This window comes from Chiroxiphia lanceolata, chromosome 21 (genome assembly GCF_009829145.1).
Source record: "Chiroxiphia lanceolata isolate bChiLan1 chromosome 21, bChiLan1.pri, whole genome shotgun sequence".
Lineage (NCBI taxonomy): Eukaryota > Metazoa > Chordata > Aves > Passeriformes > Pipridae > Chiroxiphia > Chiroxiphia lanceolata.
In genome coordinates this window covers 9,648,974-9,667,790 of record NC_045657.1, presented here as the reverse complement: position 1 = coordinate 9,667,790, position 18,817 = coordinate 9,648,974, and the positions used below count along the sequence as shown (strand labels likewise).

At 56.1% G+C, this 18,817-nt stretch overlaps 1 protein-coding gene across 1 annotated transcript in view; it reads left to right on the top strand.

Moving 5' to 3' along the window:
- ARRDC1 (arrestin domain containing 1) overlaps positions 1-16,548 on the top strand; it is a 40,030-nt gene extending 23,482 nt beyond the window's left edge. The window contains exons 3-8 of the mRNA XM_032708568.1: positions 8,473-8,523; positions 9,111-9,265; positions 9,718-9,900; positions 10,347-10,523; positions 10,699-11,110; positions 11,990-16,548. Coding sequence (XP_032564459.1) covers positions 8,473-8,523; positions 9,111-9,265; positions 9,718-9,900; positions 10,347-10,523; positions 10,699-11,110; positions 11,990-12,054 — 1,043 coding nt within the window. The 3' untranslated portion in view covers positions 12,055-16,548. The remainder of the gene's footprint in view (positions 1-8,472; positions 8,524-9,110; positions 9,266-9,717; positions 9,901-10,346; positions 10,524-10,698; positions 11,111-11,989) is intronic.
- Positions 16,549-18,817: the final 2,269 nt, after the last annotated feature.

Here is an 18,817-nt window from a genome sequence, read left to right as displayed (position 1 = left end):
CTGCTAATTCATGGAGAATGTCCGTGGAAAGTGCTGACACAGAGGTTTATGGGCAGTGGAGCCCTCACCTCCATGCTGGGCTCTGTTACAGAAAGGTTTATCATTACCCATGTTGGAGTGCTGGGGGTTGTCCCTGCTGTGTCTGTGTGTGTGCAAAGCTGCTGTGAGCGAGTTGGTACCATGAATGGGAAGGTGGAGCCTGCTGGGGCCGTGCTCCCTCCCTGCCTTACGGAGCAGGGGAGCTCTTGTTCGAGCTGAACGCTGAGGCTTTCCTGGCAGCTTTGGCTGTGCTCGCTCCTCTGGCTGTTGGCTGCTCCCTGGGTGGCTCTGTGTCTGTGTGTGCACTTCCCTCATTTGTTGCAGCTTGTAATCCCGTGTATGAGCTTCGTTCACCAGAGCCTGAGCTGAGCTGAGCCCTCGTGCTAAAGCTGTGATGGCTCAGTGTCACCTCAAGTGCCCTGGCACGGGCAAAATTAACGCTCCCCATCTGACAGCTCTGCTGCAGCCTCCTGTGAGCTAAAGAGCTCTGACCTCTTGCTTGATACATCAGTGTTGAGATGTGTTATGTATCTAATATTCATTTTTCTGGGCTGCAAAGGTGGATGAGGGGAGAGAGGGAGGAGGGCAGGGGTGAGCAGGGTGCTGGCAGAGTGATGGCTGGGGGGCCAGTGTCCCACAGCACAGTGCAGAGGTAGAGCTGCCCATTCCTCCAGCCCAGAGTGGAAAAAACAAACCTGCTGCTTTCCTGATCTCTGCCTGGAGGGCCTCCAGAGGACAGTACCCGAACTGTGCATCTGCAACACTGATATCACTCCATCTCAGCACCTTTGGAGCAGCTCACCTTCCCCAGGGAAGAGGGAGGGCTGATTTTAAGCAGCAGGAAGACTATATTGCTCTGAGCCATGGCACGGGCACCAGCAGGCACCGGGTACCTTTCTGTGCTACTTGATTTGGCCAACACAATTAATGCCTCACTCGCTGAGTAGCCAGAGAGGAATTGCCATATGGCCTGGCCTGCTGTTCCTCTGCTAGAAGAACCAAAAAATATGTGTACTCCAAAGGAGCAGCCTGTTCCTGCTCCTCCACCTGTGTGTGCAGCAGGAGGGAGCAGAGCCACAGCCGTCTGCTTGGCTGGTACTAGTGGGGAGAGATGGGGATTGGGGTGGGAGCCCCTTTTCATCCACTCCTGGGGTGCAGAGGCACCTTCCAGCTCCCAGTTGTGGTTGCAGAGCAAATATCATCCTCCTCTTCTGGGGAGGGAGGGAGTATAACATAGAATATTCACAGAACCACAGAATATGTGGAGTTGGAAGGGACCCACAAGGATCATTGTGTCCAACCCTCAGCCCTGCACAGGCCCATCCCCAAGGGTCACACCCTGTGCCCCAGAGGATCATCCAAACCCTCCTGGAGCTCTGGCAGCCTTGGGGCTGTGCCCACTGCCCTGGGGAGCCTGGTCAGTGCCCAACCACCCTCTGGGGGAAGAACCTTTTCCTGAGATCCAACCTGAGCCTGCCCTGACACAGCTCCAGCCATTCCCTGGCTGCTGTCCCTGGTCCCCCCAGAGCAGAGCTCAGTCCCTGCCCCTCCTCTGCCCCTCCCCAGGAAGCTGGAACTGCCATGAGCTCTGCCCTCAGTCTCCTCTTCTCCAGCTGAACACCCCAAGTGCCCTCAGTGTCCTCCCACGGCTTCAAATCAAGGCCCTTCCCCATCCTCGTTGCCTCCTTTGGACACTCTCTAATGGCTCAATATCTTCCTTATATTGCAGTGCCTCAAACCACCCCAATATTGCAGGGGAGGCCACCCCAGGTCAAAGCAGAACAGGACAATCCCCTCCCTGGCCTGGCTGGTGATGTTCATCTCTTTGTCCCAGTCTAGCCACGGGTGCAGCCTGGTGAGGCAGGGGTGAGTTGTGCCACTCCATGTCTCCTGGCCTGCAGCCTGCTGTGTGCTCAGACCTCTGGACTGGCTGTCCCAGCACCCCACAGTGTGAGGTTTCACAGGGGTGAGTAATAAAAGCTTGTCTGAGTGTGTTGTGTTTGTGCCTGAGTGACCAAGGCACCTCCCAACCCCTTCTGGCTTCCCCACAGTGCCTTCCCCCTCTGGCACCATCCTGGAGGTCCTGGCTTGGTGGTGGTGGCTGTCAGCCTTGTGGAGACAGGGCTGTGGCCTCCAGCTCCCCAGGGAGGGAGAGGCTGGGGCTGGGGGAGCCAGCCTGGCAGGAGGGTTTGGCAGATGGTCCTGGTTGGAACATGCAGCCCAGGCAGATCTGGCCCCACCGGTGCTGTCAGACTGGCCTGTCTGCACGGGCCACTAACCCAGGAGCTGCAGAACAGCTCTGGGAACCCAGGCAGGATGCAGCAGCTCAGTGTCCTTGTCCCTGTGTGGTTGGTTCCTACTCAATGCCAGCCCTGCCCTGCCCTTGTGCCAGGCAGAGGCTGCCAGAGGACCTTTCCCAGCCCTTGGCTGGCTGCTGGCAGGGCAGGGCATGGGCAGGGAGCTTCCCCTCGCTCTGGAGGGAGGATGGCTTTGAAGGGCTGGTGATTTCCTCTGGCTGCCAGCTCTGCCCTGGCAGGGACCTGGCAGCACTGCTGGGACAAGAGCCCAAGCCCTTTCAGCAGCTGTGGTGGAGGAAGCTTGACTTGGATCATTTGTTTAACAGTGTAAATACAGACGAGTGGTCATTGCACCCCCCCACAGCTATGACAGAGTTGTTTTTCCTGTGCTGGTCTGCAGTGAGTGCAGGGAAACCTTTGTTTGGGTTGGAAGGGACCTTAAAGCTCATCTCATTCCACCCTCTGCCAGGGACAGGGACACCTTCCACTAGAACAGGTTTCTCCAAGTCCTGTCCAACCTGGCCTTGGACACTTCCAGGGATGGGGCAGCCACAGCTTCTCTGGAAAACCTGTGCCAGGGCCTCAACACTCTCACAGTGAAGAACTTTTTCCTTATATCTAACTGAAATCTGCCCTCTGGCAGTGGGAAGCCATTCCCCCTTGTCCTGTCCCTCCATCCCTTATCCAAAGTCCCTCTCCAGCTCTCTTGGAGCCCCTTTAGGCACTGGAAGGAGCTCTCTGGTCTCCCTGGAGCTTTTTCTTCTCCAGGTGAACACCCCCAGCTCTCCCAGCCTGGCTCCAGAGGGGCTCCAGCCCTTGGAGCATCTCTGGACTCAATCCAGCAGCTCCTTGTCCGTGCTGGGCTCCCAGGGCTGGAGGCAGCTCTGCAGGGGGGTCTCACCTGAGGGGGCAGAGGGGCAGAATCCCCCCCTCTCCTACTACCCACACTGTGGGATCAGCCCAGGACACACAGCTGGGGCATGTTGAGCTTCTCCTCCACCAGCACCCCCAAGGTGTTGTCCCCAGGGCTTCTCTCAATCCACTCCCCTGCCCAGCCTGTATTTGTGCTTGGGATTACCCTGACCCCAGTGCACTTGGCCTTGTCAAACGTCACAAAGCTCTCACAGGCCCAACCTCTCCAGCGTGGCAAGGTGTCTGTGGGTGGCAATGCAGTGTCACCAGGGGACCCAGCAGAAGTCTTGGCATCAGCCCTCTGGATCAGGGCATTTCCTTTCTGCAAAGGATGAGTCGTTCCAGGACTCCTCCCCGTCCACTGGTACAAGAAAACAACCCCTGTCCCGGTGTGGATTGGAGGGAAGCAGCTGAGCCATGAAGGGGAGAGACCAGACAAATCTCCTCTGGCTTCAGGGAGATCTCTGCTTTGCACTGTAAGATGGCTCTTCTGCGCTATCAGTGTGTTGTTGCTGCTCCTGCTATCTGGGTTTGGGTTTTTTTCTAGCCTGTCTGGGGCAGCAGCTTCTTTCCCTCCAGGAATTTTTAGGGAGGACGTTTCCCAAGGCCGGGTGGGGGGGGCTGGTCTCTGCTGGCCTGGCTCCTATCAGGAGTAAAGGTATGGCCCCACAGCAGAGCCCAGCTAAGCCAGCTGCATCATGACTTTCTCAAGGTATTTTTAGCTGCACGTAAACTTCAGGAAAAGCTGTTTTGCAGCCGAGCACAGTGTGGCCTTTGTTCCAGCTCCTGGGAATGGGGAGGGACCGGCTCTGCGTGGCTGGCACAGCCCTGTCACCTCATAGAGAGTGTGTGAGCTGCCCAGGGGCACTGCAGCCCACCAGAGACCCCCTGAGCAGTGCTGAGCTCCTGCTGTGCCCATGCCTGGGCGGTGGGTGGTTTGGCAAAACCTCTGCTTCTGGAGCAGCTTGGAAAAGGGCTGCTCTTCCCGGGTGTTGGGGTGGCAGTGGTTCCCCCCCATGGTGGGAAACCAGCTCCCCTCTGCCTGCTGCCACCAGCTGTCTTTGTTGCAAGGTCAACCTGCAAGTGAAACCAGCACATTAAATGTCCTGGATGGTTCCTTGAAGCTCTCAGGGCTGCAGGGATAGGGGCAATGAGTGGCTTCCCATGGACTTTGTGTTCCACTTGCTGCTTGGGTGCTGGAGCTGCACAGCAGTGGGACAGCTCTGGGTGCTCTGCATGGTGCTGTACCTTCCCTGCTGTGACCTGGGGATCTGCTCAAGGCCCTGTGTGGGACTGACACTGCAGGTGTCCCTCACAGGGAGCTGAGGTGGCTTTTGCTGCTGTTCTCCATGTGAGAAGTACCTGGGTGTTGGCTCATGGTCACTCTGTGCCCTACCCATGCCCACAGGGGTGGCTGGGACAAGGGGAATGGTGGATTTTCCCTGTTATCTCAAGATTAGTCAGCATTTGGAAGTGGAAGTTCAGCCTTTAGGAGCAAAGTTGCCAACCAGCTTAAAAGGAGTTGCCACCTCCTTTCCTGCTGTAAGGGGGCTTGGCTTGGGATTTGCCAGCATTCCACCAGACACAGGGCAGAAGACTGAATTTGGCTTTGGAATTCCAGGCAAGTTGTAAATGAGCCTCTACTGTGTCTGTGCTGGAGGATCTTCTGCCAGGAGAGGCAAGCAGAAGCCCAGTTTTAACTTGCTATTTTGGGGTCCCAGGTGTTTTTGGGGATCAAATTTTGGGATCCCAGGGGGTCTGGGGACTCTTTTCACCCCCAGTTTGGAGGCCGTAGGGGTGTTTTTGGGGAACGTTTTCACCCCCGTTTTGGGGGTTGCATATGTTAAAGGTCACTTTTCACCCCCAGTTTGGTGGTACCAGGAGTTTCTGGGGACCCTTTTCATCTCAAACTTCCAGATTCCAGGGGTGTTCGGGAACCCTTCTCATCCCCAGTTTGGGAATCCCAGGAGTTTTTTGGAACCCATTTCACCCTCAGTTTGGCTGTCCTGGCTGTTCAGGGATTCTTTTCAACCCCAGTGTCGGATCCCAGGAGTATTTGGGGACCCTTTTCACCCCAATTTAGGGATCCCGAGGGGAGGAGCAGATTGATGTCATGTTACTGCTGAATATCTGCCTCTCCTCCTGCTGCAGGGGGAGGCAGGCAGGCCCCAAGCTCACCTGCAGTCTCTGCTGCCCTGTGGCCCTGCCAGACACTCTGGATCATGCCCGTGCCTTCATGGGAGTCTCCCATCTTGTTTGGGATTATCTGTTGTTCTTTACCTTACTTTTATTGACCTTTGTCTCTGAAATAGCTCTGGCACTGAACTCCCAACAGCCCTTCTGCTTTCCACGCTTCTTGGAATGGCCACTCCAGGATGTTGAGGGTGCCTAAAGATGCTTCTCCCTCTTTGGGGGAAGGAGAGAGTGGGCTGGAAGGAGCAGGTTTGAAAACAAGAGCTGTTGCTAATTGCCTGCAGCATCTCTGTGCTCAGTGGAGTGGAGAATGGAGCTGGCTGTGCTTCCCTGGCCCCCTGCTCGGGGCAGGGCTGGGCTTGGGGCTCTGTGTCCACGAGCTGAACGTTGCTGTGATGCCCCTGCTCCACGTGAGCTGCAGCAGGGCACGACTTCAGTCTGGGGTGGCTGCTCTGGGAACTCCTCACTGGCTGCAAAGAGCAGGAAGGGCCTTTTCCAGCCCTCGTGGGCAGCTCGTTGCAGGCAGGAGCTGCGGGAGAGCTTTGGAGGCAGCTCCGTGGGGTCACAGCCATTCCCCAGAGACACCAACAGGTCTCTGGGTGCTTGGGCTTGGTCTGGACTATCAGGGTTGTTTAGGCTGAGCTGTGGGCAGTTCTTATCTGGTGACTTACTCAGAGGTTGGTCTCCCTGTGTGGAAACTGCGTCAGTGTCTCCAAGTCACACAGTGGCTCCGACAGCCAAACCTCCTCTGTGAGTGATGCTGGCCCTGCATGTTCCCAGGAGAGCTGCTCAGGGATGCTATGTGAGCAACCTGCAGCACCCCTGGCCTCTGCAGGGAGTTAGAAACTGTGAAGTGCTCAAATGTTCACTTCCAGCCCAGCTTTCTGATGGTGAACCAGAGCTGGGCAGGAGTTTGATCGAAATGACTTGTTGGATGGTGCTACCTGCAATGTCAAAGAGGAACTTTCACTTGATGGAGTCTGTGAGCTCATCCTAAGGGTCCTGGAAAGGCTGTAAGATTTCATGCTCTCAGCAGGAGACTTGAAATCACTGCCTGCACCTTCATGTGGGGCTCTGCAGGTCAGACAGCTGGGAATTCTTCAGGTCTTGGTGGAAACTCGGTGATCACTGCCCTCTGGAATTCCCACCTCCCTTCCTTCTGCAATGCAGGAGCAGGACTTGCTCCCTCTGCCTTTCAGGTGGAGAGCCCCGTTACTGCAAAGCTGCACAGGAGAGTCAGTGCATTCCAATTATTGATTCACTTCCAAAAATAAGGATAATGAGTGTAAGATCAATGTTGAATGATGCCCATTAAAAAGCAGAAACCCTCTGAGCAGCAAACAAGCCCTGTGTTAGTGGAGTTATTCATATCAGCCAGACTTTATCCTGGAACCAACAAGCAAAGGCACCTACTGCATCTCACCTGGCACCTTTACCTGAGCCAGGCTTGCCAGGAGGGAAAGGAGAGGCTGTCCCACACCTACCTCCCTCCGTGCCTGCCCAGCTCTCGATCCTCAGGCCTGGCAGAGCCCGGCTTTGTGCCTCCACCTGGTGACGGCAGCGAGTGCTGCACTTTAGCCTACATAGTTCTGGTTTGTCTGGGGGACGGGAGGGGAATCGGCAGGGAGGTGATGGGAATGAGCGAACCTCGCTCCTCTCTGTGAGGACAAAGTGTATAAATCTCTGATTCTCTCCCGACCTGCCTTTGGAGTGACGAGGTGTGTGCTGGGTTATTTATCTCAGCGCTGTGGGTGGGACAGGCACTCACCAGGGTGCCCTCAGGTCCCAGTGGGGTGGCTCAGTGAGCAGAGAAGCAGAGGTCCAGCTTTCCATAACGTGAACGATGCACAGGTCAAGCCTCCTGCCTGGAATGCAGTGTCAGTGGGGAGGATTTACCCTTCTCTTCCCCACCTCCCCCTTCCCTGTAATCCACTTAATCCCCTGACAACAGGACTCTCTTGCTGTCAGCTCCAGGAGCCAGCGTTGCTAACAGGCAAGCTGTCTCCTCGTCTTGCATCAACAAAGGAACCAGCCAAATCTGGGGGTTTGGAACCTCCAGCAAGGATCCTACAAAGCAGAACAAATGTCTCCATTAAGCAGACATCCAGGTCTCCTCAGCACTGCTGCTTTAAAAACAAAACCTCTTGTTTGTACACGGACTTAACAAATGTGGATAAACCTTAGTGCTTTTCTTACTGGAGGCAACTTTGGGAGCTGATTGATGTTACTGGATTGCACTGTGGGTCCAGTTCAGCCTTCACCCTGGCCTGGGAGGGAATCTGGCAGTGCTGGAAGGTGAATGGGGCTGGGGGGTTCGAATCTGTAGCTGTTGTTTTAGCTGTGCACTGGCTCTTGGCTCTGCTCTGTGCCCTGGAGGCCTCTGTTGCAGAACAATTGTTGAAGAAAACAAGTGCTGAGGTTTTAATGTTGTGGAAATATCTTCCTCAGCTCCTGTGGTCTAAGCAGCCAGGCTGAGGGATCGCAGGTCCCTTTGTGGGACCAGGGGTGGATGGACCTCTGGTTCCAGCTCCTGAATCCTGTGCAGTCTGTGAGGGGCTTGGTGTGTGGTTGAGGCTGTAGTGGCTTGATGCCCACCAGACCCCCATACCAGCCTCAGACAGTGCCTGTGCTTTCTCACCTTTCCCCTGACTGCCTGTGAGGGGGAAGGCTTGGGGAAAATTAAACACACAGCAGCCCTGCTCTGTGCCCTGTGTTGGTAGTCTGGGGATAACCACCTGCCATGGCACTGGGATCCTTGAAACCCTGTCCAAAAAGACATTATTTACAGGTTATCTTACCATAAACATCTGTCCCAAGGAGAGGTGGGTGGCAGCCACAGGTTCTGCTGTTGCCTCAAGTGCTGCCCATTGGATCTGGAGTTGTCCAGTGGCTGTAGGCAGCTGCTGCCCAGACTGTGTGTGTGATTCCTTGGGTGGTGGCCTCTCTCTCCAGAAGATTGTGCTCTCCAGAAGGTCACACATTACAATGCCTGTCAGCCTGTCCCACTTACCTTTCACTCTTTTTTCCACAGGAGTCCTGACACCTGGAGAGCACAACTTTCCCTTCCAGTTCCTGCTGCCAGGTAAGATACACAAAAGTGTCTGAAGGCCCTTCCCTTTAAGCCTTGGCTTTTGCAGCCCCTTCCCTTTAAGCCTTGGCTTTTGCAGTCTCTCGAGATGTGCTGAGAAGGACTTGGGTGACAGAGGCAGGGTGACAGCTGGGCCTAGGAACATGAGAGGAGTGTAGGGTCAGGCTCAGAGAGCTCAGACAGGTGGGAACCTCTCCAGTGGGGCAAAGCCAGGTGAGAACTGTGGCTGGTGCCTCTCTGAGTGTGACCCTGAGAGCTCTGGGTGTGCACAGGGGTCCTGCACACAGTATGCTCAGAGAGAGGATCCCTGCTCCTGCACCTGGAGTTGCAGAGGATCCCTTCTGTAAAGGAGGTTGCAGCAAGGTCTCTGAGTGACCTAAGTGTTCAACCCCAGGTCTTGTTTTGGGGAACCTTGCAGAACTCCTCAGACAAAGAGGAAAGCTGTTAAAAAGAGGGAAGCTGTTTAAAAGGCACTATACTTCCAGTTCAGAAACTGGCCTCACTCAGCCTTGGGTGCTTCCTTCCCCTTAAGGGTGGGTTGTCACAACCTTCTGATCCTTATCTTTCTCTCTCCATTCCAGCCTCTGCTCCTACATCATTTGAAGGCCCTTTTGGCAAGGTCCTGCATCAGGTGAAAGCTGTGATAGACACACCTCGCTTCTCCAAGGACTACAAATGCAACAAAATCTTCTACGTTCTGTGCCCTCTCAACTTGAACGACATCCCTGACATCGAGGTAGGAACGAGGAGGGGCACGACTGGGAAGTGCCACCACTTCAGCACTTGTCCTTGTCCTGCTGTCTGAGGAGTCACTGTGTGGTTGGACAACTCTCTGACTATGCAAGAGCAGGACAAGGTCTCCTGATCTGACCTGCTTTGCCATCAGCCCCTGCTCCAAATGATTTTTGACTCTTCTGTGTGTTGCTTTGAAAGACTTAGGTGAATTTTCAGCATGCAGAGAGACATGTTGGCCAATAGCTTCAGGTGCTTGGAGAGATCTGGGTCTGGAGAACTTGCTTTGGATGGAAGAGCAACTAATAGGACCAGGGTAGTGGGGGGCTGGAGCAGTGAGACCAGGTTGCTGGTTCTTTGCATCCTCTCAGACCAGATATTTCCGCTTGCTTGTTTCGAGTCTCTGAGTGTTTGTGACTCTCTTGAGCCAACATCTCTGTCTCTGCTGTCCTGCAGCAGCCCAACACCATGTCCATCACCAAGAAGTTCAACTACAAGCTTGTGAAAAGTGGCAACATCATCCTGACGGCCACGTCGGACCTGAGGGGGTACATCGTGGGACAGGCGATCCAGCTCCGCACGGACATCGAGAACAAATCCGGCCGGGACACCGGCGCTGTGGTTGCCAGTCTGCTCCAGGTGAGCATCCCAAAGAGTGATTCTGTGGCTTGTGCTGGTATTCCACTCCCCTGTAAACCTGGGGCAGCTCTCCCCTGTGTGCATCTCTGCTGCCTGTGGCTGGGAGGTGGCAGCGAGGAGGCCAAATCTGACTAACTCGGTTTCTCTCTACCTTCCTGGGGAAAGAGGAGGTAGAACTTGTCTTGCTTACACCTACTCAGTCTATCATGTAACTATGGGTATTCCTGCCCTGTAACATGCCTGTTAGATCTGTGCTTGTGCTTATTTGACAAAGCAGTTAAGTGGTTTTGTGTCCTGTGCTTATTTGACAAAGCAGTTAGGTGGTTTTGTGTCCTGTGCTTATTTGACCAAGGAGCTGGGTGGTTTTGTGTCCTGACTTATATTTGTGGAAGACAGAAGACCATCTACAGCCTCTCTGCTACCTGTATGTTCCCCTGTCTGTACAGAAAGTGGCCTACAAATCCAGGCGTTGGATTTATGACCTGAGGACCATCGCGGAGGTGGAAGGCTCGGGAGTGAAAGCCTGGAAACACGCGGAATGGAAGGAGCAGATCCTGGTTCCAGCACTGCCCCAGTCCATCCTGCAGGGCTGCAGCCTCATACACATCGACTACTACATCCAAGTGAGTTCAGCAGTGCTCCTGAGGAGCGTCCCTGGGCTGTGGCTCTGTGCTCCCTCCTGGGCTCAGCTCAGTCTCTGAGCTCTGTAGCTGTGGGGTGTGGGTGGTCCTGACATCAGGTGAGCCTTCCCACTGCAAAGTATAATGAGGATGCCACTGTTTTTTCCTTCTCTTCCAGGTTTCCCTCAAGTCCCCAGAGGTTTCTGTCACTCTCCCCATTTACATTGGTAACATTGCTGTGAACAGGGTCCCGCTGAGTCCCTCCCGCTCCATCCAGCACATCCCATCTGCAGTGGTTCCCAGTGCCCCCCCGGAGGAAGAGGAGGCTGCCAGTGGATATCACCCCATGGACAATGTCTCCATCCCCACCAAAAGCCATTCCCAGCAGCAGCCCTTCAGCTACGCCCCAGGACTGAGCTTCCAGGAGATCCGGGCGGACTCGGAGCAGACGGGCTCCCCAAACCACCCCACGCTCTGCCTGTCCACGGGAGCCACTGTCCCCTACTACGCTGAGGGGAACGTGGTGCCCGTGCCCACAGCCAGCTCCCTCATCCTGCCTCCTGAGTACAGCACGTGGGGATACCCCTACGGTGAGCAGCACTCCTGGGCTCTGACAGGGCTGGCGGGGGGGGTACAGGGCTCCTACCACTTATCCCTTTGCTCAATATGACCTGGGTGGGAATCTGGGAATGCCAGTCTGCTGGAGGCTGGTGTCAGAGGGGGTCATGAGATCCCTCTGCCTGCTTTAGCCTCTGGAGGATTCCCCTTTTCCAGCTGTAAAAGCTGGCTGTCCTTCCCACGTCTGCACCCCTGCCTGCCCCGGGCTCGCTCTGAGAGGATCTCCCTGTTCTTGAATGAGCTTTCAGCCTCCCACTGATGGAAAAACTCCCTGGCTTGTGGTGAGGCTGGTGGGAGCAGAGCCAGGAAAGTGATGTCACTGAGCTCTTCTGCCTGCCTTGGAGTGGGCCCGCAGCTGCTCTGGGCACACGGGCTGTGGGGGCGGGAGCTGACAGACCATCCAGGGCGGGAAATCCCGGCGTGCTGGAGTCCTGGAGCCATGCTGGGGTGGCAGGGACCAGCAGTGTCTGTCAGCACCCAGATCAGCCCATCTGCTGGCACTGGGGTAACGGGACACTCCGTGTGTCACTTCAGCCCTGGGCTGGGGCACAGGGAGCACCTGGAGTGAGGGGAAAGCTTGTGAAAGAAGGGGAGGGATGGAACAGGACTGGGAGGTGGTGACTTCAACCCCTGTATGTATCAGGGCAGGGATGGGACTGGCTGGCTCAAATCCTGTGTGTGCCCCCACAGACCCTACGTGTCTCAGGCTGTGGGGTCCTGGCAGGCAGCGCCTGTGTGTGACATATGTGTGGCAGTGGTTTGCTTCACCCTGCACTGGGTTACACAGACTGGGGCGAAGGGAACCTCCCAAACACTCGCCATAACTGCTCTCATTCTTCCTTTCCCCACAGAGGCACCTCCATCCTATGAGCAGAGCTGCAGCAGTGCCAACTCCAGCATCAGCAATGGCAACTAGCCCTCCCCTGCTCTGAGCCCTGCTGGTGCTGCCCACCCTGGTGCCATGGGGCACCTGCCTGTGGCAAAGTCTGGTACAGCACAAGGCGTCTTCTTGTCTCTCTGGCTGCTTGGGAGGGGAACTGGCACATCCCAGCCTGGGCTTTTTAAGGGAGAGGGTGAAAAAACCAAAAAAAGGGCAGCCAGAGCAGCCTGCATGGGTGTAGGAGAGGTCTGGGAGACTGACCCGTGTCCTGCTGCTGCACCAGGTGCTGGAGAGCTGGCTGTGCCCCCGGGGTGCCCTGGGCAGCAGCCTGTTCCAGTACTGTAGTCAACACTAACTGCTTTACTATCAAAGCACCCGCGTTGCCTTATCTGAAATGCTCCTGACTTGGCACATCTCCACTGCAGGGGAGGCTGGGCTGGGTGGACTTTCTCTTCTCTTTTAGGGGCCATATGCTCTCCAGAAATGGTTTTGACAGCCCTTCCTCCTTGTCCTCATAGGTCCTTAAGGGTAGCAGGAGGTTTCTTGGAGTAAGCAGGTTTGGGAGGTCAGGGACTTTCAGAAAGCCAAAAGCACAAGCCCTCGCTGTACCCGTGTTGTGGGGTGAGTGACTGGCAGCCTTTGGCCCTGTGGCAGTGGGGAGCTCGTGGGGGCACTTGCTCATAACCCAAGAGGCCCTGGTGGGCTGTGGGGGGAGAGCCTGGTGTTCCATGGGGTGCCCACCACCCACCTTCTGCCCTTTTCCAGCATGGAAAAGTTCCTGTCAGACACAGCCCATCCTTGCTCCTGGCTCACTCCTGGCATAACAGTGCTGGTCACTCTGCATGTAGGGGAACCACATCCTGTGTGCCCTGCAAGGTGCCCTCTCCTCCCAGGCCAGAATGACACGATGATCAAGTTACAAGAGTCTGTCTGACGCTACCTCTGAGCCTGCCCAAGGGCCCCGCCCGCAAAACCCTTCCCTCTGGGACCACCCTCCGTGGGGGCTCAGCCTGGGATCTCTGCAGGAGTGGTTGGCACTGCCCAGGCAGCACACGAGGGTGCTGGGCCAGGGCCTGCTCTGGTACTGATTTACTGCCTGTCCCCTGAGCCCCAGCAGAGCGTGAGAGTGAGGAACAGGAGCGTGTGGGGACACAAACGGCTGTGCCTCGCTCGCAGCCTCCGCCGGACCCGGCAGCTCGGGGGGAGAAGCTGGTTTTTCTTTTCATTTTTATGCTTTTATTCCCCCCCCTTGTTTAGCTTGCCTAGTATTGCCTGCCCAAGCTGAGGAAACCACATCGTTCAGAGCCACGGTCGCCCAGCCACGGCTGGAACTGCGGCCTCCAGACCTCTGGCACCTCAGAGCTGGTCCCCACATGGCCCAGGCTGGGCAGGCAATGTCTGACAGCCCTTTAGGAGCATTTCCAGCTGCTGCCTCCTCGTTTCAGCCCACCTCTGCACACCCTGCAGGCAGCTGGGGCAGGCCCTGCTTTGCACTCTTTCTTTGCAAATGCTTTTTATTTTATTTTGGGGTTTTTTTTAAGCGTTGAACTGCTTTAAGGATAGTGTAGCGAAGGTGCCGTTCTGAGCAGTGCTGGCACAACATGCACCGATGCTGAGAGAGTGATTGTCATTGTCCCTGAGTATATATATATACATATATATATATATATATGAGATGAAGTTTTGTTTTTAATGATTGAATTCGTAAATACAAATTTTAACGCTGTATTTAATAAATTATTCTAAGAGAAGTGCTGTGCTTTTTTCATCCATTTCTGATGCTTTTCCATGTGCCTGTTCATGCCAAATCCAGGAAATGCACCTTGCTGGTTTCTTACAAAATGAAATGAGTTTTTTTTGCTCTCACCAGGAAGGACAGTGACCTTTGCCAAGGCAGCCTGGGGAAAATAAACGTGGTGTGTCCTGACTGCAGTGCCAGGCTTGTAGTTCCAGATGGCTGCAGGGAGTTTGGCACCATGTGGGCTTGGCTCTGGAGAGAGCAGCCACTGCACTGCTGCTTTCCCATCCCTGTGTCCCAAAGCCAGGGCTGGGCTGGCAGAGAGGAAGGGGAGGGTGGACTCTCCCTTCAGGAGGATGGAGGTGGCACTGCCAAGGTCTGCCTGGAAGGGCTGGAGACCATCAGCCTAAAGAGCCATTTGGAATAAATTTACTAAAAATAGAAGAAGGCTCCTCCCCACACCCACCCTTTGGTGATCCCATGTCTGAAGCGTGTAGGTGTTGCCTAAATGTTGTCATCACAGGTAGCATGGGGTGTGATGTGTGTCTTGGACATATGGATCCTTCTTCACTCTCTGCTCAGCTTATGCTTCTGCCCAGTTTCCATGGTTTAAGACTCGTCTTTGCCTGGTGGTGCTGCCATGAGCAGCATTCTGGATGTGCAGGGGGTCAGAGGAAGGTACAGCTCTTCCCTGGGGCTCTTCCTCTCACTCAGTTGAACTGTCTTGCCTGGCTCAGCCTGTAGCTTTCCTTGCTGTTGCCTGTACCTATCCCTCCTTTCAGGCCTCAACCCAAATCCCTTCCACACCTCTGGAAAAATTCCTGTGAGCTGTCCGTGCCTCTGGAGCTGCTGGGTTGGACTGCAGGCTCCTGACCCAGCCAGGCCCTGGGAAAGGCAGCCAGGGCCAGGCTGCTCCTTGTTCTCCATGCCTGAAGCTGAGCTGCTGGTGATGTGTCCAGCCCATGTTCCTTGGCTGGAAAATGGGAATGGTGTTTGATTACTGTGGCCAGACCCCCAGTCAGTGTTTGTGCTCCTTGTTTCAACTCTCTGTTGGGAATGCGCCATCCGTGGTGGAGGCTGTGGAGAGGAGAACCGGGCTGTGCCTCACCCACTCCCATCTCTGCACTGCTCCCATGCACCTCAGCTTGCTTTCCCAAATTGTATTTGCTACAAATGGCCCTTGGGCACCTCTTGCTGTCCTCATGGCAAAGCAAGGAGACTCCACAGAGTCCTCTTTGCAAAGCAAGGAGCAAGTGGGAACACTCGTCTTCACCAGTGAGGAATGTCCATCGCCACTGGCGGCTGTGGAGGGAGCAGGAAGGAGTTGGAACTACACCTCATCCTTTCGGATGCCAGGGCTGCTGCACAGCACAGACCCTGCAGAGAGGGGCCTCTGCCAGCCCTGGGAGGTGGCTCTGGCCAGGGTGCAGCAGGTTTATCACCGTGAGTTTGCCCCAGAGCAGCCTCGGTGTTGTGCAAGTGAAGGGACACAACGGGCGAGAAGTTGTGGTTTCCAACACCCCTGCCCAGCCTTGCCTGTCCCTGCACTGCCCAGGGGAGGGAGGCTGGCACAGCCAGCCTTGTCCATGGTTCAGGGAGCCCTTTGGGATGGGCCAGGGCTGCAGGATGGAGGAGTTAGCCCAGCCCTTCTTGAGCCCACCTGTTTCCCCAGGGCGCTGCGGCAACAAATCCTTGGACATAAGAGGGCTTTGGCTGAGCCCAGGGGAGCAAACCCCAAGGTTTGGGTTTGGCCACTCACCCAATCCAGGGAGGATCAATCTCTCTCCCTTCTACCTCGCTGCCGTGTCCTCCTCCTGAAGTCCTGGGGAGCTCCCTTAGGCCCTTGGTCATCCCTGTCTCCTCTTCCTGAACTCTGGCATAAAGAAGAAAAAAAGCCCATTTTTTGGAAACCAGCTCTGGGTAAAAAACTTCAGCAGTGGGGAGGAATTAATTCAAATTCCTGGCTCAGATTATTCAAGCAATTGTTTCTGGGTTTGTTTGAAATGGGGAGGGGGAGCAGTGGGGGACAGGAGAAGCCTGTGAGTTAATTATTTCCAAACTCAGCATTCAATGGAAAATACCAAAAATATCACCAGCCCTCTTCTTTTTTTTCTCCCTGCTGCTTCTTTTTTCTCCTTCATGTTTTCATTCTTCTCCTGCTCTCCACACGTTCCACCTCCATATATTGGGCTTTTCCAGTGTGTTTTGTGTCCTACCAAATTGTGCTTTGGCACCTGCTGTCCCACTGCCTGCAGGAGATGGGGAAGGGGAGACAGGGGACATGAAGGTTCTTCTTTCTCTTGGGTAATGATTCTTTTTTAGCTTCCCGCTGAACTTTCAGGAGTTTTGTAAAAGTCAATATTTTCTGCTAGGAAGTTTTCCTGTTGAGCCAGCACAAGAGAGGAGATACAGGGTGTTCTGGGCTCCTTTTGGGTTTTATTCTATATTTTAAAGTATTTCCAACTATCTGCGACAGGAATGTCCCATCCCTCCTCCCCGGGAGAGACTGGTGGGGTAAAACCCTTCAAACTTGTGCCCTTTCTTGCACCACTACTCGTGGCTATAATTCTTTATTCCTGTGGTTCTCTTTGCAGATTTTGGGGTTTTATACAACAGTTTGTGACGGCTCTGTACAACCTAAGACTTCTGTGCAATTTATTACTGGGTTTTCCAATGTAAACTCACAGTTTTCCACGTTTACCACGGCTTCTGGGGAATATTTTTTGTCCTGGGTTTTAAACCCCCAAATGTAAAGAACTGAAAAAATGTAAATAAAGATGATCTTTTTTTTTTTAAGCCCATGGGTGTTTTGCTCGGGGGGTGTGATGAGAGCTGTCTGTGTGCTGGGGCCTGGTGGAGGGCACAGAGGGTGAGAAGTGGCTCGTAGCTGTCAGTGGAGGAATCCGTGCTGGGGCTGGAGCTTGGAAGTTGGTTATAACCAAAGCTAAAGCAAAGTCTAATTTGAGGGGGAAACTGCTGGGGTGGGAAGACCCTGGTGCGTTGAAGTAACTGTTGCTTGTTCCCGTGGTCAGTCACAGAGCCATGGAATACCCTCAGCTGGGAGGGACCCCCAAGGATCATCCAGTTCAACCCCTGGCCCTGCACAGACACCCCAACAATCCCACCCTGTCCCTCAGAGCATTGTCCAAACCCTCCTGGAGCTCTGGCAGCCTTGGGGCTGTGCCCACTGCCCTGGGGAGCCTGGTCAGTGCCCAACCACCCTCTGGGGGAAGAACCTTTCCCTGAGATCCAACCCAACCGTCCCCTGGCACAGCTTCACGGGAAGCTCCTCTTCGCGGGAGGGTCCCTCCGGAGGGAGGCGGCCGGAGGAAGCGCTGGGGCGGTTGGGTTGTGCTCTTCCTGCTGGCAGGAATCCCAGGATGTGCAGCTCCGGCTCCGCTCGCTCGGCTCGGGCGGGAGAGGGCGATGTCCGCCCGGCTGGAGCTCGGAGCGGCCGCGGAGAAGCTGCGAGACGGCCCCGGCCGCCTGGGCGAGCCCTGAGCCTTGAGCCCTGTCCCGGGCCGAGCCCTGAGCCCTGTCCTGGCTCTGCCGGTCCCCTCTGGGCTCGCAGCAGCTGCTCCAGGAAAACAGGGGGCTCGTGGCACAGCACATCGCGCTGGTGTTGGCGAAGCCGGTGGGTTTGAGGGGAACAAGGGCCGTGGCCGGTGGCGATGGGATGTGAGGGCTCTGTGTGTTCCTGGTTATTCCTGCTTCTTGCGGGAGCTTCTCCCGTCCCTGATGGCCCAGGGAAGTTTGTCCCGGTGGCTGCAGCGTCCCCAGCTCCATCTGGGAAAGACGGAGCCCCAGCAAATGCCAGGGGAGAGGAGCCGCCAGAGCCCGTCCCGGTGGGCTCTGGCCCGTCCGGCCTCACCCCCCGCCCTCACCCCTGTCCGGGGGTCAGCACGGGACCCCCGGGGTGCCGGGACCTGGGTGTTGGTGGTCTGTAGGAGCAGGGATGAAGGCAGGTAATTCCCTACACCCCGCGTGGAGCATCCCCAGGGCGGGATGTTGGCGATGCCGAGCATCCCTAATTGGGGATGTCGGTGATGTCCAGGGTGACACCGGCCCTCGCTGGACCGGAGGGTCTCCAGCCTCCCCATTCTGGTGGTTCTTTGTGCAAGGACCAGTCACCCCATCCCGGGAGGATCCCAGGGGAAGGACACGCACCCCACCACCCCCTCCCTCCGCGGCTCGGCTCATCCGAGAGCGGGAGACCCCCGGGGCCGCTCCGTGTCCCCACACACCGCGAGGCACCGCGGCGGGGGCTCCGCGGGGACGCTGCCACGGCCCTGCCGGGGCTGCGCGGGGGTTCTCTGGGGTGGTTAGTTAGTTAGTTAATTAATGAATGAATTAGCTGCCGCCGCCAAACTGGGGGAGAGGCTGCTCTGAGGGGATGGGGCGGGCGGGGGGCGGGTCCCCAGGCCCGGGGACTCTTATTTTGACCGCGGCGCTGCCGGGCGGGAGCGGCCGCTGCTCCTTCCCCGCCCGGACCGGACCCGGGGCCGCTCGCCGCGTCCTGGGGGCTCCCCCGAGGCTCTGAGGGGCTTCTGGGGCACATGAGGGGCTCTCAGACAGACACGCAAATACCTCCATCGACACCCCCGGGGGGTCTGCGGGCTCCAGGGGTCCGGGTCTGGGGTGAGCGATGGGGACACACGGCCCGTGCTGGTCCCCGCTGGGGATGCTCTGGCAGCGCGGCGGCGCTTTGCTGTCACAAATTGTCCCAAAGCCCGGGTTACTGTGCTCTGTGCGGGCACTGGGGGCATCTCTACTCCTCCCTGAGCTCCGCCGGCATAACCCCCCTGGTGTCAGTCAGAGCATCGTCTGATACAGCGACGGCTCCAGGGCTGGCACAGCCAGGACAGGAGGGGCCGTGGGGTGAAGGTGTTGGATGGGAGCAGGATAACCCCAGATGTGACCCTGGCACCTGACAGAAGTTCTGGAGAACGTCTCCCCTCTGCTGCCGCCCTGACTCAGAACTTTGCAGGGTGAGCGTCTCACTATAAAGCAAAATAAGAATATTCTGAGGTGGAAGGGACCCACAAGGACTGTCCAGTCCAA